Genomic DNA, 18,196 nt, shown 5'->3' on the forward strand with positions numbered 1-18,196 from the left:
AGTTTATATCCAGGAATAACCGTATCCCACTGGTTTTCTCCATTCCACCAGGTCTCCGTTATGCTCACTATATCAATGCTCTTCTCTAAGACCAAGCACTCCAGTTCTCCCATCTTGGTTCGGAGGCTCCTAGCTTTTGCGTACAGGCACTTGTAAGCAGTGTCTCTCTTCAAGTGTCTTTGGTACTTGTGGTTTGGCCTGTGGTAATTTTGCCCTTCTGAATTTATATCCTGTGCCCCTGCTCTCACAATGCTCACTTCTAGGCCTCCCCCTTTTAAAATTTCATCATTTCTTTGGTCTTTATCCCAGGGGGGAGGTTTACTCCAAACCAGACCTTCCTCAGCTCCTGTCGGGTTTCCCCCTCCAGTCAGTTTAAAAGCTGCTCTGCCACCTTTTTAATTTTAAGTGCCAGCAGTCTGGTTCCATTCTGGTTCAAGTGGAGCCCGTCCCTTTTGTACAGGCCCGTCTTGTCCCAAAATATTCTCCAGTGCCTAACAAATCCAAACCCTTCCACCCGACACCATTGTCTCATCCACGCATTGAGACTGCAAACCGTGCCTGTCTGGCTGGTCCTGTGCGTGGAACCGGTAGCATTTCAGAGAAAGCCACCTTGGAGGTCCTGGCTTTCAGCATCCTACCTAGCAACCTGAATTTTGCTTCCAGGACCTCACAGCTGCATTTCCCCATGTCATTGGTGCCAACATGCACCACGACCACTGACTCCTCCCCAGCACTGTCTACCAAACTATCTAAACGACAGGCGATATCCGCAACCTTCGCACCAGGCAGGCAAAACACCTTGCAGTCTGCACGCCCATCACACCCCCCACCGTCTATGTTCCTAATGATCGAATCACCCACTACAAGGATTCCTCCACCCCCTGGAGATATATCCTCGGCACGAGAGGATAGCTGCTCATCCCCCAAGGAATGGGTCCCTTCTAAGGGATCATTTCCCTCTTCCTCAGCTGGATGCTCTCCTTCCCCGAGACCATCGTTCTCCATGATAGCAGAAGAGCTATCATTCTTGGAGTGGGACACAGCTATAACGTCCCTGAAGGCCTCCTCCACACACCTCTCTGCCTCTCTCAGCTTTTCCAGGTCAGCCACCTTGGTCTCAAGGAAATGAAGTCATTTCCGAAGAGCCAGGAGCTCACATTGCACCGAGAGCACACCCACGACTTCTGTCCAACAGGCAGATAGTCGTACATGCTGCAGGCGGTGCAAAACACTGGAAAGCCCTCACACCCCTGCTGGCTTCTTACCTGCATAGTTTTGTTTAAGGTTTATTATGTCAATGGGTTGGGGACTGCGGTTTAGTTGAGGTCAGGGAACAGACGGGCAGAGTGGGGGCCCCTGGCCTCCTCGCCCTGCTGCCGAACTCGCTCTGCTGCTTAACTCACCTTGACACTTCCTCAGCTGGGGCCTTGATGCTTCGTCAGCAATACAGTTTTGGTTAACCCCCCCCCAACAGGACTCTTTCCTACCCCGTTCCACTCTCAAGAGAGGTGGAAGATCATGAAGGAAGCCATTCGACATCTGTTCGACATAGTGGCGATAGAGCCAGTACTGCTGGCCGAGCGCTCTGGGGGGGTCTACTCTGTTTTGTTTGTGGTTCCCAAGAGAGATCTTTCGTGGAGAGCAGTCCTAGACCTCAAGTTTGTCAACTAGTTCGTGAAATACCGATGGTTCAAAATGGAGTCCCTCACTTCAATCATAGAAGCTCTGCAGGAGGGGTACTTCCTGGTCTCCATCGACCTGAAGGAGGCATATCTCCACGTTCCAATCTGCCCTGCCCACAGACGATTCCTGAGGCTTGCATTTGGCCAGCAGCACTTTCAATATCGGGCCATGCTGTTCAGGCTCTCGTCAGCTCCGAGGGTGTTCACCAAGGTAATGGTCACCCTGATTGCTCATCTCTGTCTCCAGGGGGTCCATATTTACCTGTATCTGGACAACCTACTGCTCCAAGCAGAATCCAGGGACCAGGACTTCATACACATTCGTTGCACCATTGAAGTCCTGAGGGACCACGGATCCTTGGTCAACAGTGAGAAGAGTCACCTAGATCCTACTTGATGTCTACAGCACTTAGGAGCGATATTAGACATGGTTGATGCCATGGTCTTCCTATCACCAGAGCGAATTGCAACCATCAGAGACATGGCACAACTACTGATGCGTCACTCAAGGGCAGACATGATGTGGCTGGCAAAGGCACTGGGCATGTTCGTATCCACCATACAGATCGTACCGTGGGCTCGGCATCATACTCGTCCACTCCAATAGGCCTTATTGCCATTTCAGTTGGACATTGCCAATTCCACACATCAGGCAATTTGTTTAGCTTCCTCATTGCATTCTTCCTTCAGGTGGTGGGCTACAACTCAGAATCTCAAGAAGGGAACTCCATTCAGAGAGCCGGACAGAACTGTAATTGCCACAGACGCCAGCCTGATCAGATGGAGCCCCCACTGCAACTCCTGATGTGTCCAAGGTATCTGGTCTATGTCAGAGAAGGACCACAGCATCACTGGCTGGAGCTAAGGGTGGTCCATCTGGCTCTTCATCATTTTCAGCCAATGTTCCATTTGGAACATGTATTGATTCAGACAGAAAAACACCTGTGTGAAATCGCATTTGAACTGGCGGGGGGGACCAGGTCCCAAATTCTCCAGGCAGAGGCGACACTGATTTTCAACTGGGCCGAGAGTCATCTGATATTCTTGAGGGCCTAACACCTCAGTGGGGTTCTGAATGTTATGGCAGACTGGCTCAGCAGACTACAAGTGATTCCAGGAGAGTGGAAACTAACAGTGTTCGGTTTCCTTCAATGTCGTTTCGGCAACCTGATGGTGGATCTGTTTGCTGTGAGTCACAACTGCCAGCTTCCCCAGTACTTCTGAAGGTACCTAGAGATGAGGGTGGAGTCTGTAAATGCTCTTCTGACCCTTTGGCTGAATGGACTTCTGTACACCTTCCCTCCGATTCCTCTCCTGGGCAGAACATTGAGGAAACTTCACTGTGAAAGGGCTCAAATAGTACTTCTAGCCCCTTGCTGGCCGTGGTTCTCAGACCTGCTTTCACTATCAATAGCAGTTCCTTGGAGGCTACCAAACAGATCAGATCTTCTGTCATAGGGACCGACCAACTGGCTTGGCATTTGAGTGGACTCATTTAATCCAAATAGGTCTGTCACAGGAGGCTATTGATACCATTCTGGGATCCAGGAGGCCGTCGATGAATTGTATCTACCAGAGTACATGGTACGCTTTTGCCAACTGGTGTGTTTCCCAAGCTCTTCTGCCTCCACAAGCCACTGCCCAGCAAGTGTTACAGTTTCTACATAGTGGTCTGAAAATGAGTTTGAAAGCCAGCACCTTACGTCATCAGGCTTCCAATATATTTATTTTGTCTGTTAATTCCTCTAGTGTTTCTATGGGCTCGCTTCTGCTGATCAAACGTTTTTTAAAGGGGGCCTTCCTTTGTCTGGCAGTGTGTCATCATTTTTCCTCATGGAGTCTACAGAAGGCCTGCCATCTCTCCGTATTTCATAAGGACTTAGTTGTGTTACGTCCAGATATCTGTCATGGCCCTGTCAGAGGACTTATCAGACGAGGATGACTCGGGAGTAACAGCAGCAGACCCAGAAGCAGCAGACCCAGAAGGAGAAATGGAGGAAACTCCTGAGAACCCAGCTCCTTCTCCCCCTCAGCTGCAGAGCACCCCAGACACAGCTGAAGCCCTTCAGCCAGACGCAGACAGTGAACAGGATACCCCCCTCACCTGCAGAACATAGACAACAGAAGGTCAGGCAGAAGAGGGGCAGGCCTGTCCACTTAAGGCCAAAACGCTGATGGCTCACACCTGCTGACAAACCTGCTCCTTAAAAGTCAAACCTTGGCTTCAGCTTGTTGCTGACTACAATGTCAGGCGTGACCACTGTGTGTCTTCCTATCCCCTGAACTTGGACTGATCTCTCGGCAAACTAGACCCGGACCTTCACTGATGTCTCTTCTGGATTTCTGGCTTTGAACGGCCTCTACCCTTATCTTGCTTCCTCCTTGCTAGCCTGGCAGATTTATAGCCAAGCTGCCGGCTGAGGACTTATGGCCTGGCAATTACCAAGGAATCTCCAGCCCTGCCTGCACCCCCACCGACACTGCTGTCTCAGTGAAGAGCTGACAATATCTTTCATTTTAAAGTAAGCTCCGTGTTCCACTGCAGCCAGGACATTATATTTCCATCGTTCTGTCCTAATCCTATTCATCCACTTGAGAAAGCTTGGCACTCTGTATGTTCACAGAGCCCTCAAGATTTACTGTTTCAAACCCAGGATATAAGGCTAATGGATTCCTTGTTCATATCCTTTCACCAAGGACACTGGGGAAAAACGTTTTAAATCCACCCTGTCTTGTTAGTTGAGCGCATGCATTGCCCTGGCCTATAAGTTGCTTAAGATGCCAGTGCCTTGCAACATTACGGCGCACTCAACTAGATCGGCAGCTACTATGGCTGCATTCTCAACCAATGCACCCCTTGCAGATATTTGCAGAGCAGCAGTATGGTCTATCCCAGACTCATTTATCAAGCATTACAAGATAGACGGCTACGCCTCTGCTGACGCTTCTTTTGGGAGGCGTGTTCTGCAACAGGTTGTTTCTCATACGTAGGCAGCAGGTGGACCTTCCTTATGGAGGCTGCTTTGGAAAATCCATGTGATGGCATGCTACCTGGGGAAAACAGACTGTTGGTTTCACCTGAAAGGTGGTTTTCTCAGTTATCATGCCATTATGGTCCTCCCTGCTGGAGGCTGCCTAGGTGTATTGTATCATTTTTCAAATTATTACCATTTATGTTTCTGTAGCTTTATATTGTGTGACTGAGTCAAGACCTTTTCAGATATGTTATGAATGAATGTTGCTGTGCTTTAGTTTGGGCAGTGCCCCTATTTTCCTTGCTGTTATGCCTGTCTATTGTTACGGCTGTTCAGATACCTCACTTCAATCTTATCACGAATGAACTGGAGTAGGAGGGGCATGAGTAGCCCAGGACTTCTTCAGTACATTCTTGCCTTCGGACGCTAGATGGCACTATAACCCACATGATGGCATGATACCTGGGAAAACTACCTTTCGGGTGAGACCAACAGCCAGTTCTACTACTGAGCTACTATACTTCTCTCTTTTCACTCAGAACAAGTAATCTTTCTCTCCGGATGCTGTTTCCTGCCTCCTGCTCTCCATCATTCTGTAGACCTTGATTGCTAAAGATAGGTAAAAATAGTTCCTCAGTGTCCCCCATCTTTATTTTATTTAACAAAATATATATACTGCTTTCTAGAACAAGACCCCTAAGTGGTTTACAGTAAATCTCCCACTTAAATAAGATTTTGCAAGCTTATCCTCAAAAGACCTGTGTCAAAGTATAAAAAGATGATAGCAGATAAGATCATGAAAGGTCAGTTCCATAACAGTGGCTGGTGAAATAAAGCCCCTTTCTGAAAGACTTCCAACTTGCTCACTTTAAGGAACTAACAGGAGGCAGCAGAGCTGTAAATAAAGAAGTGTGTGAAAACCTAGTTCAAAAGCTGCAGACTGATCAGCAATAGCGGTGGAAGCTAAATCATGGTGCCATAATCCTGTCAGCCAATAGGAGGATATTTTTAGTCTGGCTTCAAGATTTCAGCTTTCAGCTTAATTAAAAGTACTTTTAAAATAGAACTACAATGACTAGAGTGATTCTTTTTTTCTACAGCTATTAACTTTTGACAACACTCTGAATTCTGAAATACAGGAGAAATCATGCTTCATTTCTTTTATCTATATGGCCATACTACTCAGCTTGCAACTAAAGTCAAACAGTAGCTGGCTTCCAAAAGATTCTAATTTAGCCTTAAAAACAAGGTGTACACCTTAATTGTGGTGTGAATTAAGACAAATGTGTGAATTGGACAGGCATGCTTTGTTAGGAGTGGTGGTGTTTCTGCTCTTGTACGCAGTACAATACAAACCAGGGTTTGACTCTTTGCAATGTGTGAAAAGGCACTTGGCTAGCTAGAATGCCAAGAAGCACAATCACTCCATTCTTGTTTCAATAACTTTCTGAGTGGGGTGAGAAATGGGAATGGGAGAATCGCAACATAAAATATGAAAACATAACCCAAAAATGTACTGAGTGTCTACTAGTGCACCTTTTGCTAGAAATAAGAGCCTGTTACTATTTAAATAAGAGCCTGTTACTATTTAAACTATGTTTTTTTTCTGGAGGAAACTATTTTGATTTTTTAAAAACTGGATTAAATTGCTGCTGATGGTATTATCTAATTTATTATTGTTGTTATTATTATTATTATTATTAAATTTATATCCTGCCCTTCCCCCCAGCAGGAGCCCAGGGCGGCATGCATTTAGTGCATGTACACAAATTTCAATGGTAAATGTGGTGTCTGTGATGATCCAGAGAATATGTGTGCATCAAAACCTTGGAACAGACTGAAAGATAGGGTCACTGGTTCTGAAACATGAAAAACTGAGCTGGATCCAGAACATTAGTTGAACTTGAGTCCCTTGAAATCAATGTAAAAGTTAGTCATAACCTAATTTAAGTTCCATTGAGTTCAATGCAACCTAAGTGCAAATAACCTCTAAGAAACCAACCCTGGTATGATCAAAACATTGACTCTATTTTGTGGATTTTTTTTTCAAACCAGGTAACATACTTGGGGCACAACTAGATGTTACAAGAGATGCCTGAGTGCTGGAGGGGGGAAGAGTCTAGCTTATAGGAGATAAAATGTGTGAAGTGATGACACTGAGCTTTACTTCTCACCCTTCATTAGCTCCACTAACTTAGGCAAGGACACAGTAAGCATTATCTCATATCGCACATTTTTTCCTTGCTCTGTTACAGAGAAGAGACACAAGGATGCTGTGTTTGACAACAGCAGTTGGTCTCTTGTAACATCACGTTTGCTCCTGTTAAGGGTGTAAAATGCTGTTCCGCTTTGTTCTGCTACCTTTTACTCTAACTTGTGCCCCTAATTTTTTTAGAGTGGGATCAGGAGCATATGAACAAGTGGTGATTAAACGCTAGAAGAACTGATCTAAAATGGCAGAACGCTTGGAACTCCAGAACTTGCTTGCTTCCCAATATTATTGAAGATGGGTTCTGAAATGCAAGCTTCCATTGGCCTGAGTTGTCAGTTTGGGTTTCTCATATGGAAAGTTCCCTCTTTTGTATCTACCTGTGGTATAAGGGCAATTTTTGTTCTAGTGCTTTACCAGCCATTGTAAATGTGATGGTGTTACATTGTTCTATATGTAAATCAAACACTTTTTTTTGGAGATAGTAGAAATGGTATTTAACCGAATATAAAGCGTTGAAATCAATTGTCAGTGTGTGGAAAACATTCTCTATTTGCAGTTTGGCTGCTGTTGTTTTTTAAGCCCTAAAAGTCAAAAGCATTATCCATTTTAGTCTGCTTCAGACAGTAAGAATCTTACTCTGTAGTATTAGCTAGTTGTTCCTGTCAAACCAGAATTACTACAAAATGGGAACTGCTGCTTCAAGGAAGTGAGCCAGTCAGCGGTGCTTTGAGGAAATAAGACTAAATACTGCTACAAATGTGTGCAACTTTAAGGCTGAGTCACATGTAAGGAGTACAAGTTTATAACTGAAAAATGAGCTATTAGCTTTGACAAAATTGAATAAGAATTCATATATTGAATTACTCTATACTGCACAGTACTCAATGCTGACAAGATGTTTGCCCTTAGAATTAGCTTTGAATAGTTTAAGACTGTACTGAATGACATTTAATTCATACTAGGGAGAGAAAGTACTACATCACAGGTGACCTCATTCAATAATATTTAGTGGAAAGCTTGGAGCATACACTAGTTTAGCTCATACAATATCTAGTTGAATAATTTAACGTTTGAAAGAGAGCCTTGTTCCTGAGGAAAAATGAGAGTCTGGGAACAATTTCTTATTAAGCTTTAAGAACAACCAGTAAACCGCTGACTGAACCCTGTCAGCTTAAGCTGTCAAGAAAAGCACTTTATATAATTTTCTTCATCTGAAACCCAACTCTTGTATGTTAATTAGAATGGCTAATTCAGGCCCAATTTAAATGAGGCATGGCTATGAACAAATAAATGACCTCTGTGCTTGCTCCATTGGATAAGTGTTTTCCCTCTAGCGGGTATGTGCATGATGTTTGCCAGAGCCATAAATTCTACATAGGCGAGGGCATAGAGTAGGTACTCTTTAAATGCAGTGCTGGCCATACATAATACCTATATGGGTGAGACCTTTGCTGCTCAAAGCTGTGTCTCATTTGAAATCAGGCCACATTTTAGCCCATTCTTTCATTTCACTGGAACTTGTCTAACCATTTCTGGAAGAATTGTGTCTGGTGTGTATAAATTTGCACAAATGGCAAGTGAAGTGTGCCTATGCAACAGTTTCTACAAAGCATTGTCTTAAACAGTCCATTTTATTTTTGTAAATAAATTATACGGTTTCAGGGTGAAGTCTGCCAACAATTCAGAAATATTTGTTGGTTAGTAAGCAGGCTTGCGATGTCGCAAATGTTGGTCACTAGAATTAATAAATATGCTTCAAAGAACTTTGAATAAGTTACTGTTATTTTTATTTCATGTGTGCAAAACATTGAATGTTCCCTGAAACTGGTCAATGTTCAGTATCTTTCTGAAGAAACATAATGGAAAACTTCTTTAGCTAAATGAAGGAATTTTATATGTTTGAGATTTAATTTTATAAATGCCATAACTCATTTTTATTATTTAAATCATATGTGTGAATTGTTAAAATGAAAACTTTTTCTTCTGTATTATGGTACCTTGAAATAACTTTGTCACTGCTTTATAAAACATTTTATTAAGCCTAAACTGTTTGGAGTTTAAGTAAAGATTTAATTTTTAAAATCTGCTGTTACAATAATGCACAGAGAATGCACAACAAAATTTATTTTGAAGCATGCTGTGATCTAGGTTAAATTTAGCTTGCTAACAGTGTGTTAAATTGGAATGAGGGGGAAATACAAGGGGTAAACAACTGACTTAAAGTCAGTCAGCACAAAGGAACGGTCATGTTTAACTTAATGTTCCATAATTATATAGATATGTCTATATATCGCTTGTGTATTCAAATGCAATGCTGGTCAGTCACAATGAAAACCACATTCCCTGATTTTTAGAGCTTACACGAAGGCAATTTCTGTTGCACTCATCATACTGGCATTTTTTAAAAAAACCATATATTAGTTCCATTAAATATTTGAACTATCATGCACTTTAGTCAACTGAGCCATTTTAATGAAGTGATTCCATTTGTGTCCCTGAGACATGGAAAATGACCTTCATATGGCACTAATTTTGTGTAAACTGTACAGTGATATTCAAAATTAACATTTTTTAGTAAAATCCAATTTTTTTACCATAACACTTGATGTAGAAAGTGGTCTTACAAATTCAATAAAAGTGTTGTCTTCAATCTGCATTTGTGTGAGCTATTTTTCTGAATACATAGAGAACAAAAACAAGAAATCAGGAAAGTTGAAAAGGCTCTTGTAATTGTAGTTAAGTGCCTTTTATTAAAGAGAAAGGGGCAGATGAGTTGCATTCTCCCACCCTAACCCGCAAAAATACAAATTTGAAAGGGGTAGGGTTATATTTCCACTTCCCTCTTTCTAATACAAAGTAGCATGTAGGAAACATTGGAGATAAGTTTTGAGAGCTGCATCTCACTTTCAGTTTGCAATGGTTCTCGGTGGAACCAGTACTGTTGTTTTTCCTTCTGCCTTTCCTAGAGAAGATTCACTAACAGGCAAAAAAAGCTTTGCGGTTTCAGAACAGACCTATAGCCAACAGAGATTTTTATCTTAAAATGCAGGGAAATTGGGTAGCTCTAGTGAATGCACCAGGGGAGCAGGAGAATTTGGGTTGGTCTTTCACAGTCCAATCCACTTCCTGTGTAGCTTGGAAGAATTTGGTAACGTGTGCTTCTGAGCATATGGTGAATAGTGGGAACACCTGCAATCAGGACTACATCTCCAAAGATGAATTACATTTTTTTAAATTTTGTTGGTGTTCTTACTTTGCTTCTTTGGTGTGTTACTACTTTTTCTACAGAGAATCTAATGTAGAAAATTATATTACTCTCATTGTTCATCCCAGAAATCTGTGTCAAATTTATTTTCATTAACTTCAAAGCCTTTTTATTGGTCAGTGTCATATGATGGTGAAGACATCCTTTTGTGTTTCAAACTGGAGGTTATGTTCTATTTCTATTTTGGGTGTATTAACAGTTGAATCTGAAACCAGTTTGATGTAAAATCAGACGGATTACAACATGTTGCTACTTAAGCAATGACTCTAGCTGTTGGAACAAACAAACTTGGCCTGCCCAAGATGCATGTTTTCAGCCTGCTAAGCTTAAACTATTCCATTTAAGGAAAGGTAGACATAGTCAATTAAAAACAGAGCACACCTAGAATTTTGCTAGAATATATTTCACCTCCCACTGTTTTATCTTATGCAAACTGAGACACTCCTCATGTCCATTGGAAACTATTCTGCAGAACAGTCAGTGCCATTATTCCACAATTTTTGGAGTTTTTAAAGTGTATTATGCAAAGTGTTGCTGTACTTCACATATTCACAGAAACAGAAGCAAAAGAAAGTGATTTCCTATAGGAAACTTCACTAAAATTGCAAAGGAAATCAAACATATTTAATATTTAATATTCTTGCTTCCTCCCTGCTAAAACAAGATCAGCACTTCTTGTTTCTGTTATTTGGGCTGATTGCAGGTGTTGCCACCACTCACCATATGGTCAGGGGCACATTACCAAATTCTTCCAAGCTACGCAGGAAGTGGATTGGACTGTGAAATACCAACCCAAATTGTGTTTGCATTTTGACAAATTTGTAAAATGTAAATGGACTGCCTTCAAGTCGATCCCGACTTATGGCGACACTATGAATAGGGTTTTCATGGTAAACTGTATTCAGAGGGGGTTTACCATTGCCTTCCTCTGAGGCTGAGAGGCAGTGACTGGCCCAAGGTCACCCAGTGAGCTTCATGGCTGTATGGGGATTCGAACCCTGGTCTCCCAGATCGTAATCCAACACCTTAACCACTACACCACACTAGCAGGCAGTACAATCAGGTCCACTGCTCCCCTAGTGCATTCGCTATAGCTGCCCAATTTCCCTGCTTTTTAAATTTGATAGAAATATCTGTTGGCTATAGGTCTGTTCTTAAACTGCAAGGTGTTTTTTTTTTGCCTATTAGTGAATTTCCCTGCTTTTTAGTCTGGGAGGTAAGAAATGGGATCCTGTGCAAGTTTGCTGAGAATGGATTGATCATTTGCATGCTTATTGAGTTCAGTGGGATTTACTCCCTTGCAATCATACTTAGAATAGTAAAACTGACCATGTGGAGGGAAGCCTGGAGTGGGCAGGGGAGGAGAGGGGAAGGAGCGGAAAGGCAGGTCTAATCATTTGCATGCTTAGTGAGTTCAGTGGGATTTACTCCTGTGCAATCATGGCTAGGGGAGGTAAAACTGATCATGGGGGGGGAGGAGAGGAGAGTAGAAGGAAGGAAGAATGGGTAGAGGGGAGCAGGAGTGGGAGAGGGAAGGGGAGGGGTGAAGGAAGGGCACAAGGGAAGGGGCGAAAGGGAAGTGATGAGAGGGAGGAGGGGAGGGCAGGTTTGATCATTTGCATACTTTTTGAGTTCAGTGGGGTTTACTCCTGTGCAATCATGCTTGAAAATGAAATGGACTGCCTTCAAGTCGATTCCGACTTATGGTGACCTTATGAATACAGTTTTCGTGGTAAGCAGTATTCAGAGGTGGTTTACCATTGCCTTCCTCTGAGGCTGAGAGGCAGTGACTGGCCCAAGTGAGCTTCATGGCTATGTGGGGATTTGAACCCTGGTCTTCCAGATCGTAGTCCTAGGATAGGGAAAACATGATGAGGGAGAGGGGAAGGGTCAAGAGGAAGGGGGGGCGTGCAGGTTTGATCATTTGCATGTTTTTAGTTCAGTGGGATTTACTCCTGTACAATCATGCTTAGGATAGGTGAAACTGACCTGGGGGAGGGGTGAGAAGGGGAGAAGATTGGGTGGGTGGACACTGCGCAGTGGAAAAGATCATGAACACTATCATTGTTTTTCAAGGTTTCTCCCACCTTTTTATTCTACAGCAAGCACATATAGTCTCCCACCCAAATTTAAATTGAAGCTGTCCCTGGCCAAATCCACACCAGACCTTTATTTCACTTCAGACAATTGTGGCTTCCCCAAAGAATCCTGGAAAGGGTAGTTTGTGAAGGGTGCTGCGAGTTCTTAGGAGACATCTGTAATGTTCCTCCCACTGGCACCTCCTGTCAGGCTCCCACCCGTGGTTTTTATTTTTCATTAGCTCACCCTAGCACAGATCTCACAAGATCCCACTGCTAGGCAGCACCACCAGTCACTCCCTGTAAACAATACTGCTAGAGACTTTGCCTTAGTCTCCCTTCTGGTTTATTGTTACTTTGTGTCTGGGTGCACTTGCAGGCCACAACCCCCCTGTATCTTTGTGCCAATAAAGCATACAGCCCTGGGTTGCCCTGGATACTTGATGATACACTATCTCTTCACTGCTGCCACCATTTGATACTCTTTCTCCGCCTTGGTAAATACCCTGCCCACCCTTCTGGTCTGTGAAAGCCCCAGCCAAGGATCAGGCTTTTGGTAAACCAATAGAATATTTATTTCTAAACACCAGGAAAGAATAAGATTATGTAAGGTATGTTTAACAAGCGTATGGTTTCGTATAGTGTCACTCTTTATGTTTCTGGTCATATATATATTGCCTAAATATCAGCCAAATACAATCCAAGCCTTCCTCAGAACTCTGCCAACCAACTCCTCCAAAATCCCTCTCATCAACCAACCCACCTCCTCAACAACTCTCCCCCAGACTCAACTGTCATCCTCTCATTTATACCTTCAGCCATTCAAACACTCAGCCAATCATCATCCAACATTCTCCAGCATTCTAGCCCATGTACTTCCCCCTCTGACTCAGTCACTTACCATATATTGCTTAATAAACCTGCACTTACCATATTTACAGATATTAAAATACAGGGACATCACAACATCCTATTCCCCTCTCAGAGCTACAGTCCACAGAAGAGGGGCTGACTGTTAAAACCACTCTGGATCCTGGAGCTCTGTTAGGGGAAAAGAACTCTCCTCAACTCTCGGCACCCTTCACAAACTACACTTCCTAGGATTCTTTGGGGGAAGCCATGACTGTTTAAAGTGGGGGGGGGGGGAAATGGCCAAGCAGCTGTGAGTCTGGGTTTTAGAACACTGACGGTTCGTTCTTACTGAGCATGCCTGTGCTTATCATTGATTTCAGTGTTAATTTTCTCAAATTAATTAAAAATCAGCCACACATTTTTTTAACTTTTAAACTGCAGAAGATGGCCATAGTATGGGGCAAGGTAAGTAATAGGATTACAGGTACTCTGTGAACATGGCTGATTTTTAATTAATTTTAACAAATTATGAGACCACTGACAGAAAAAAGTCCAACAGGGGTCTGGACTGTTTTCTCATTTTACACTTTCAACTCTCGATTCTCTCTGTGTCTTTTGTGTATTGCATGAAAACTTAGAGGGTTGTTAAGCAAGCATTTCTGAACGGTGCCATAAGGTTTGTTCTGAAATGAGTTTATGGGAAGCAGCAGAATGGTATGGGGGGTATTTTCAATTTAACATTGCGGAATGTGAAAAATCCATGCTGGTTGTATCCAGTGGTATACAACCACTCTTGTGACTGTATCATAGAGCCTGTTACATGCTTTATAGCCTGTCTGGCACCATTGCTTTTTGTTTATCTACAATGGAATCACTGTATGACTTACTAGTCCTGATTCAAAAGTTAGAGATAAAACTGCATTTTGTATAAAGTCTGGCTTGCACTGGTCCTGAAAAGTCTAGCAACCTTGAACCTAGCAAGAATGAGGCATGTATTCTACACATTTATGTTACGTGCTATGTCTTATCAGCATGAAAAAACCCAATGACAGCTTGCTGTGAATTTCTCAAAATGCTCTTTATGTTATTTTGACTCATCTTAAGCACTTCTATTCTAAAACAGTGTAAGCTGAAGGTCTATTTACTTTTTGCAAAATCCAGAGGAGTGAAGATCAGACTGGGTGCTCCAAAACATGAAAAAACAAAATATTCTGCCATTAAGCATATTTTGACTCTGATCATTCCCTAGGGCAAAAAAGTCTTATATTAGTTTACTTCCATGACAATCATTACAGCAGTTAACTTCAGCCATTCACTAAGTAAACTGCTATAGGATCATTGGAATAAGACAATACAAGAGAAAGATTGATGATAAAATGTACTAAATGTATTATGTTTTGGAGCACCATTCTGAGTCCTTTCTATGGCTTTTAAACGTAGTTCTTTTTTCCTCTGTTCTGCTTTTTAACTTCATCCTCCCTCCTTCCCTGTGTTGCCCCTGTAGAAAAGTTCCTATGTGTTATTTCTGTGAAGAGTTCACACTTCCTATGCTGTGAGCACCTCTATTTCCATCAGCAATCTAGATGACATCCCACTCTCATGGGTTCGTTGTACGCTTGATTAGTAACTGCTACATATATTGGTAGTGAGGAATATTTAGGATTGGAAGGCAGCTTTTTCACTGAACAGATAATCACTAATATTGAGAAAGTGATTAAGCTTTGCAAACAAAAAGTTCCTGCACAATTATTAAGTGCTTATTATATGGAGTAAGCCCTAATAGATGGCATTACATTGCCAGCAGGTAGTAGGAAGAGAAAAACCAATAAATTAGACTAGCATTTTTTAATGACAAGGAAAAGGGTATGTATCTCTTCTCCCATCCTACCATCTTGCTGCATGTTTATTTCCTCTAACATGAAAGACAACACTGCACCCCTCCTCTAACTCTTCACTAAGGTGGTTGTAAGGTCAGAAAAAAGCAGTACCGTATATTCCGGCGTATAAGACGACTGGGCGTATAAGACGACCCCCAACTTTTCCAGTTAAAATATAGAGTTTGGGATATACTCGCCGTATAAGAGTACCCCTGCTTATGACATGCAGGTACTTAGCAGGAAAACTGTCACTTATAAACTTACAAATATTAATATTTGGATTGTCCAGTTGTTTTGTTTTTGTGCCTAGGAATTACCACCAAAAACTGGGGAAAGATGTGAGGAATCTTTTTTTTAAAAGCAACATTAAATGCCTAGACTCTAGTTTCCAACACTATGGAGTATTTATTGATTGATTAAGAGAATTTATATCCTGCCCTTTTGCTGTTAAAAACAGAGCTCAGCACAGCTTACAAATATAGTAAAAACAATAAAAATACACAATCAGAAAAAAACAAGCCAAAATGTTAGGAAAAGGAGTCTTTCACACCACATGCTCAGTTCTAAATACTGTTGCAGCAAGTTTTACAAGTTCCTCCAGTATTCCACTGGTGCAGGCACTCAGACATTCAAAGTACTGTATGTTTCTTAGGTTTTATAAAAGCAGAGCTTTGCTTAACTCAAAATTTCTTCTCCCTTTAATAACCACATCTACACAGGTTCCACCTCCATACTCAAAATGAAACTGAGCCTGGAAGTGTACAACAACCCCACACATACCTTGCTAATTCGATTATCAATGCCAGGATGTCTGTCTTATCGACTACTCTCCTGCTCCCCCCCCACACACACACACACACCGGGCATCATGAAAGACCCAGTCCTGGGCTCAGAAAGAAAATAAATATCTGGTCCTCTTCAAAGTATTGATAAGCTTCTTGTTTTAATTGAAATAATAATTATAAATTCTTGTTCTTATCACTAATGGGAGTTAATTATCTTGCATATGCTGCTGTTGCTTCTATGGCTGTATGGTGAGGTTAAAGATAAGTGAAATGCAAATAGGAAAAAAAAATACAGAAGGCAGTAACACTTTCCTAAATGTAATACCATACCAACCACAACAAGATTCCTATGAGTAAGGCAAAAAACTAAGCATCTCATAACCAGTCAGGATTCCTAACCAAAAACCAAAAATATGATAAATGAAGAAATATTTATATAAGCATAACTATCAAATATATTTATTATTTACACAAACTGTAAAGATATTTATAGTGCAATCCTAAATTTATTTATTCAGAAGCAAGTCCCAGCGTATTCAATGGGGCTTACTCAAACAGGGACAGAAATGCAACCTCAAGTGATAAGCAACTTCATTCACACAACCCAAAATTCCGAATCATGCCACTTTACACTGTTTTGCAACTGTTTATACTTGTTTTTATGGTTATTGGATTTTAAATGGCTTTATTTCTTGTTGTGAGCTGCCTTGGTTTCCAACCCTACCTCACAGGGGTGTTGGAAAGACTCCATACACACACGCACACACTGCAGATGTATAAATACATACAGCCCATATAATAGTTTACTGTCAAACCAATTGGTCATTGCAGAAAAATCAGTATTAGTTTTCTAAAAATCAGTATTAGTTTCCTACAGAATAAAAACTGCAATACCTAAGTAAGCCCTGCCTACTTGCTTTAAAATAGGACTTGGGGGGGGCAGAAAGAGAACACAAACACAATTCTTTTTTACATTCACTCCAAAGTCCCATTGATTTTCAGCACATTCATAATCATGTCTACTCAAAAGTAATTCCTACTGAATTCAATAGGATTTACTCTGGACATATGGGATTAGCACTGTTTTTACCCCCAAAAGCAACTATTGGGAAGGTTTTCAAAACACTGCCCAGAATCTGACTCCTTGTCAGGCCCAGGATGTGCCTCAGGAAGCAGACCAGAGGTTGTAGTTAATTCGTGTTTTATTAGGGTAATGTCCAAACAAAGACTGCGCTTTCTCATGAAGCAATACAAGGATACAGGTCCTGCGACATTGGGAGAAAGTTGACAGAGCAAGGGGCTGCTTCCCGCCTGTTCTTTAAGAAGGGGCTAAACGGGCGCGCAACCTTTCGCTCCTCCTTAACTCCCCCTCAGGTACTGCCCGCCTTCCCCCCCTTCTCTCCTGTCTTTTCAACCGTCTGCGTGTGCGTGGTGAGGGGGGAGGCATCACCTCCTCCTCTTCTGAAGTGTCCGATTCCACTATGGGTGATAAAGGAGAAGCTGAGGGTAAACCATCTCTCCGCCTTTCTGCTGTGATCAGCCCTCCCTCTTGCTCTGAGCTGCAGAGAAGGGAGGGCCTGGGAATGTCTGGGGGGGATTCTAAAACTTCAAGGCTCTCAGGCTCCCCGTTGCTAGGCGACCCTATCTCTGGCATGTCCTCTGTTTCGGCTTCGCTCCACAGAGGGTGAGTTCCTCCCTCCTCCCTCTGCCAGCCATCTGAATCTTCTTCCAACCCCCCAGGAGCCCAGCTCATCCTCCCGACACTCCTACACACAACCGGGGGAAAAACTGAAATGTATATACCTACCCAATTTATGAGATTTTCAGATAAACAGGAGGGGAAACCACCATTTTCTGGCTTCGCAATTGCAGACACTGCCACCAAACAAACACTTCACTGATTGGCTGAAATCCTGAACGGGCGGGGTTAAAGCTACGAAGTGCTATACAGTAGTTTAAAAAAAGATTTAACCGGGGGGGGGGTGCCTGACGTTTTTATATATATCTCGAGAACCGCACCACCTAGAAACTTAATTTTTTTTTAAATGAAAGCTGAGAATCCAGGCCACCCAAGGGACTATCCGGGCGCCGGGTGGCATGCTTAGAATCTGGGTAAAACCTGGCTATCCGGGCAATATGGCAACCCTAATAAGACGACACCCGGCGTATAAGACGACCCCCGACTTTGGAGAAGATTTTCCAGGGTTAAAAAGTTGTCTTATACGCCGGAATATACGGTATGTCCTTATTTGTTACATGAAGATAGCCTCTCATGCAGTGTCCTACAGCGAGCCACGCCACCTTGTGGCTGACAGTGTTGCAAGATTAGTGAAACAGTCTTATCTGAACAAAAGTCAGACAATACTGTTCACAATTCCACAGGAAGGATAAGACAAGTGTTTACCAACTGTTGTAATTAAAAACATACATCAACAGAGAAAACATGCAAGAAGCAGCTTTCTTGCTTTTT

The 18,196-nt window shown here is 42.3% G+C and overlaps 1 protein-coding gene across 1 annotated transcript in view; it reads left to right on the plus strand.

Annotated features, from left to right (window-relative positions):
* Window positions 1-9,525, plus strand: part of EEIG2 (EEIG family member 2) — an 85,791-nt gene extending 76,266 nt beyond the window's left edge. Inside the window, exon 11 of the mRNA XM_061633881.1 lies at window positions 7,053-9,525. Within this exon, the coding sequence (XP_061489865.1) occupies window positions 7,053-7,095 (43 nt within the window). The 3' untranslated portion in view covers window positions 7,096-9,525. The remainder of the gene's footprint in view (window positions 1-7,052) is intronic.
* The last annotated feature ends 8,671 nt before the right edge of the window (window positions 9,526-18,196 follow it).

The sequence above is a fragment of the Rhineura floridana genome, chromosome 6 (assembly GCF_030035675.1).
Source record: "Rhineura floridana isolate rRhiFlo1 chromosome 6, rRhiFlo1.hap2, whole genome shotgun sequence".
NCBI classification, from domain to species: domain Eukaryota; kingdom Metazoa; phylum Chordata; class Lepidosauria; order Squamata; family Rhineuridae; genus Rhineura; species Rhineura floridana.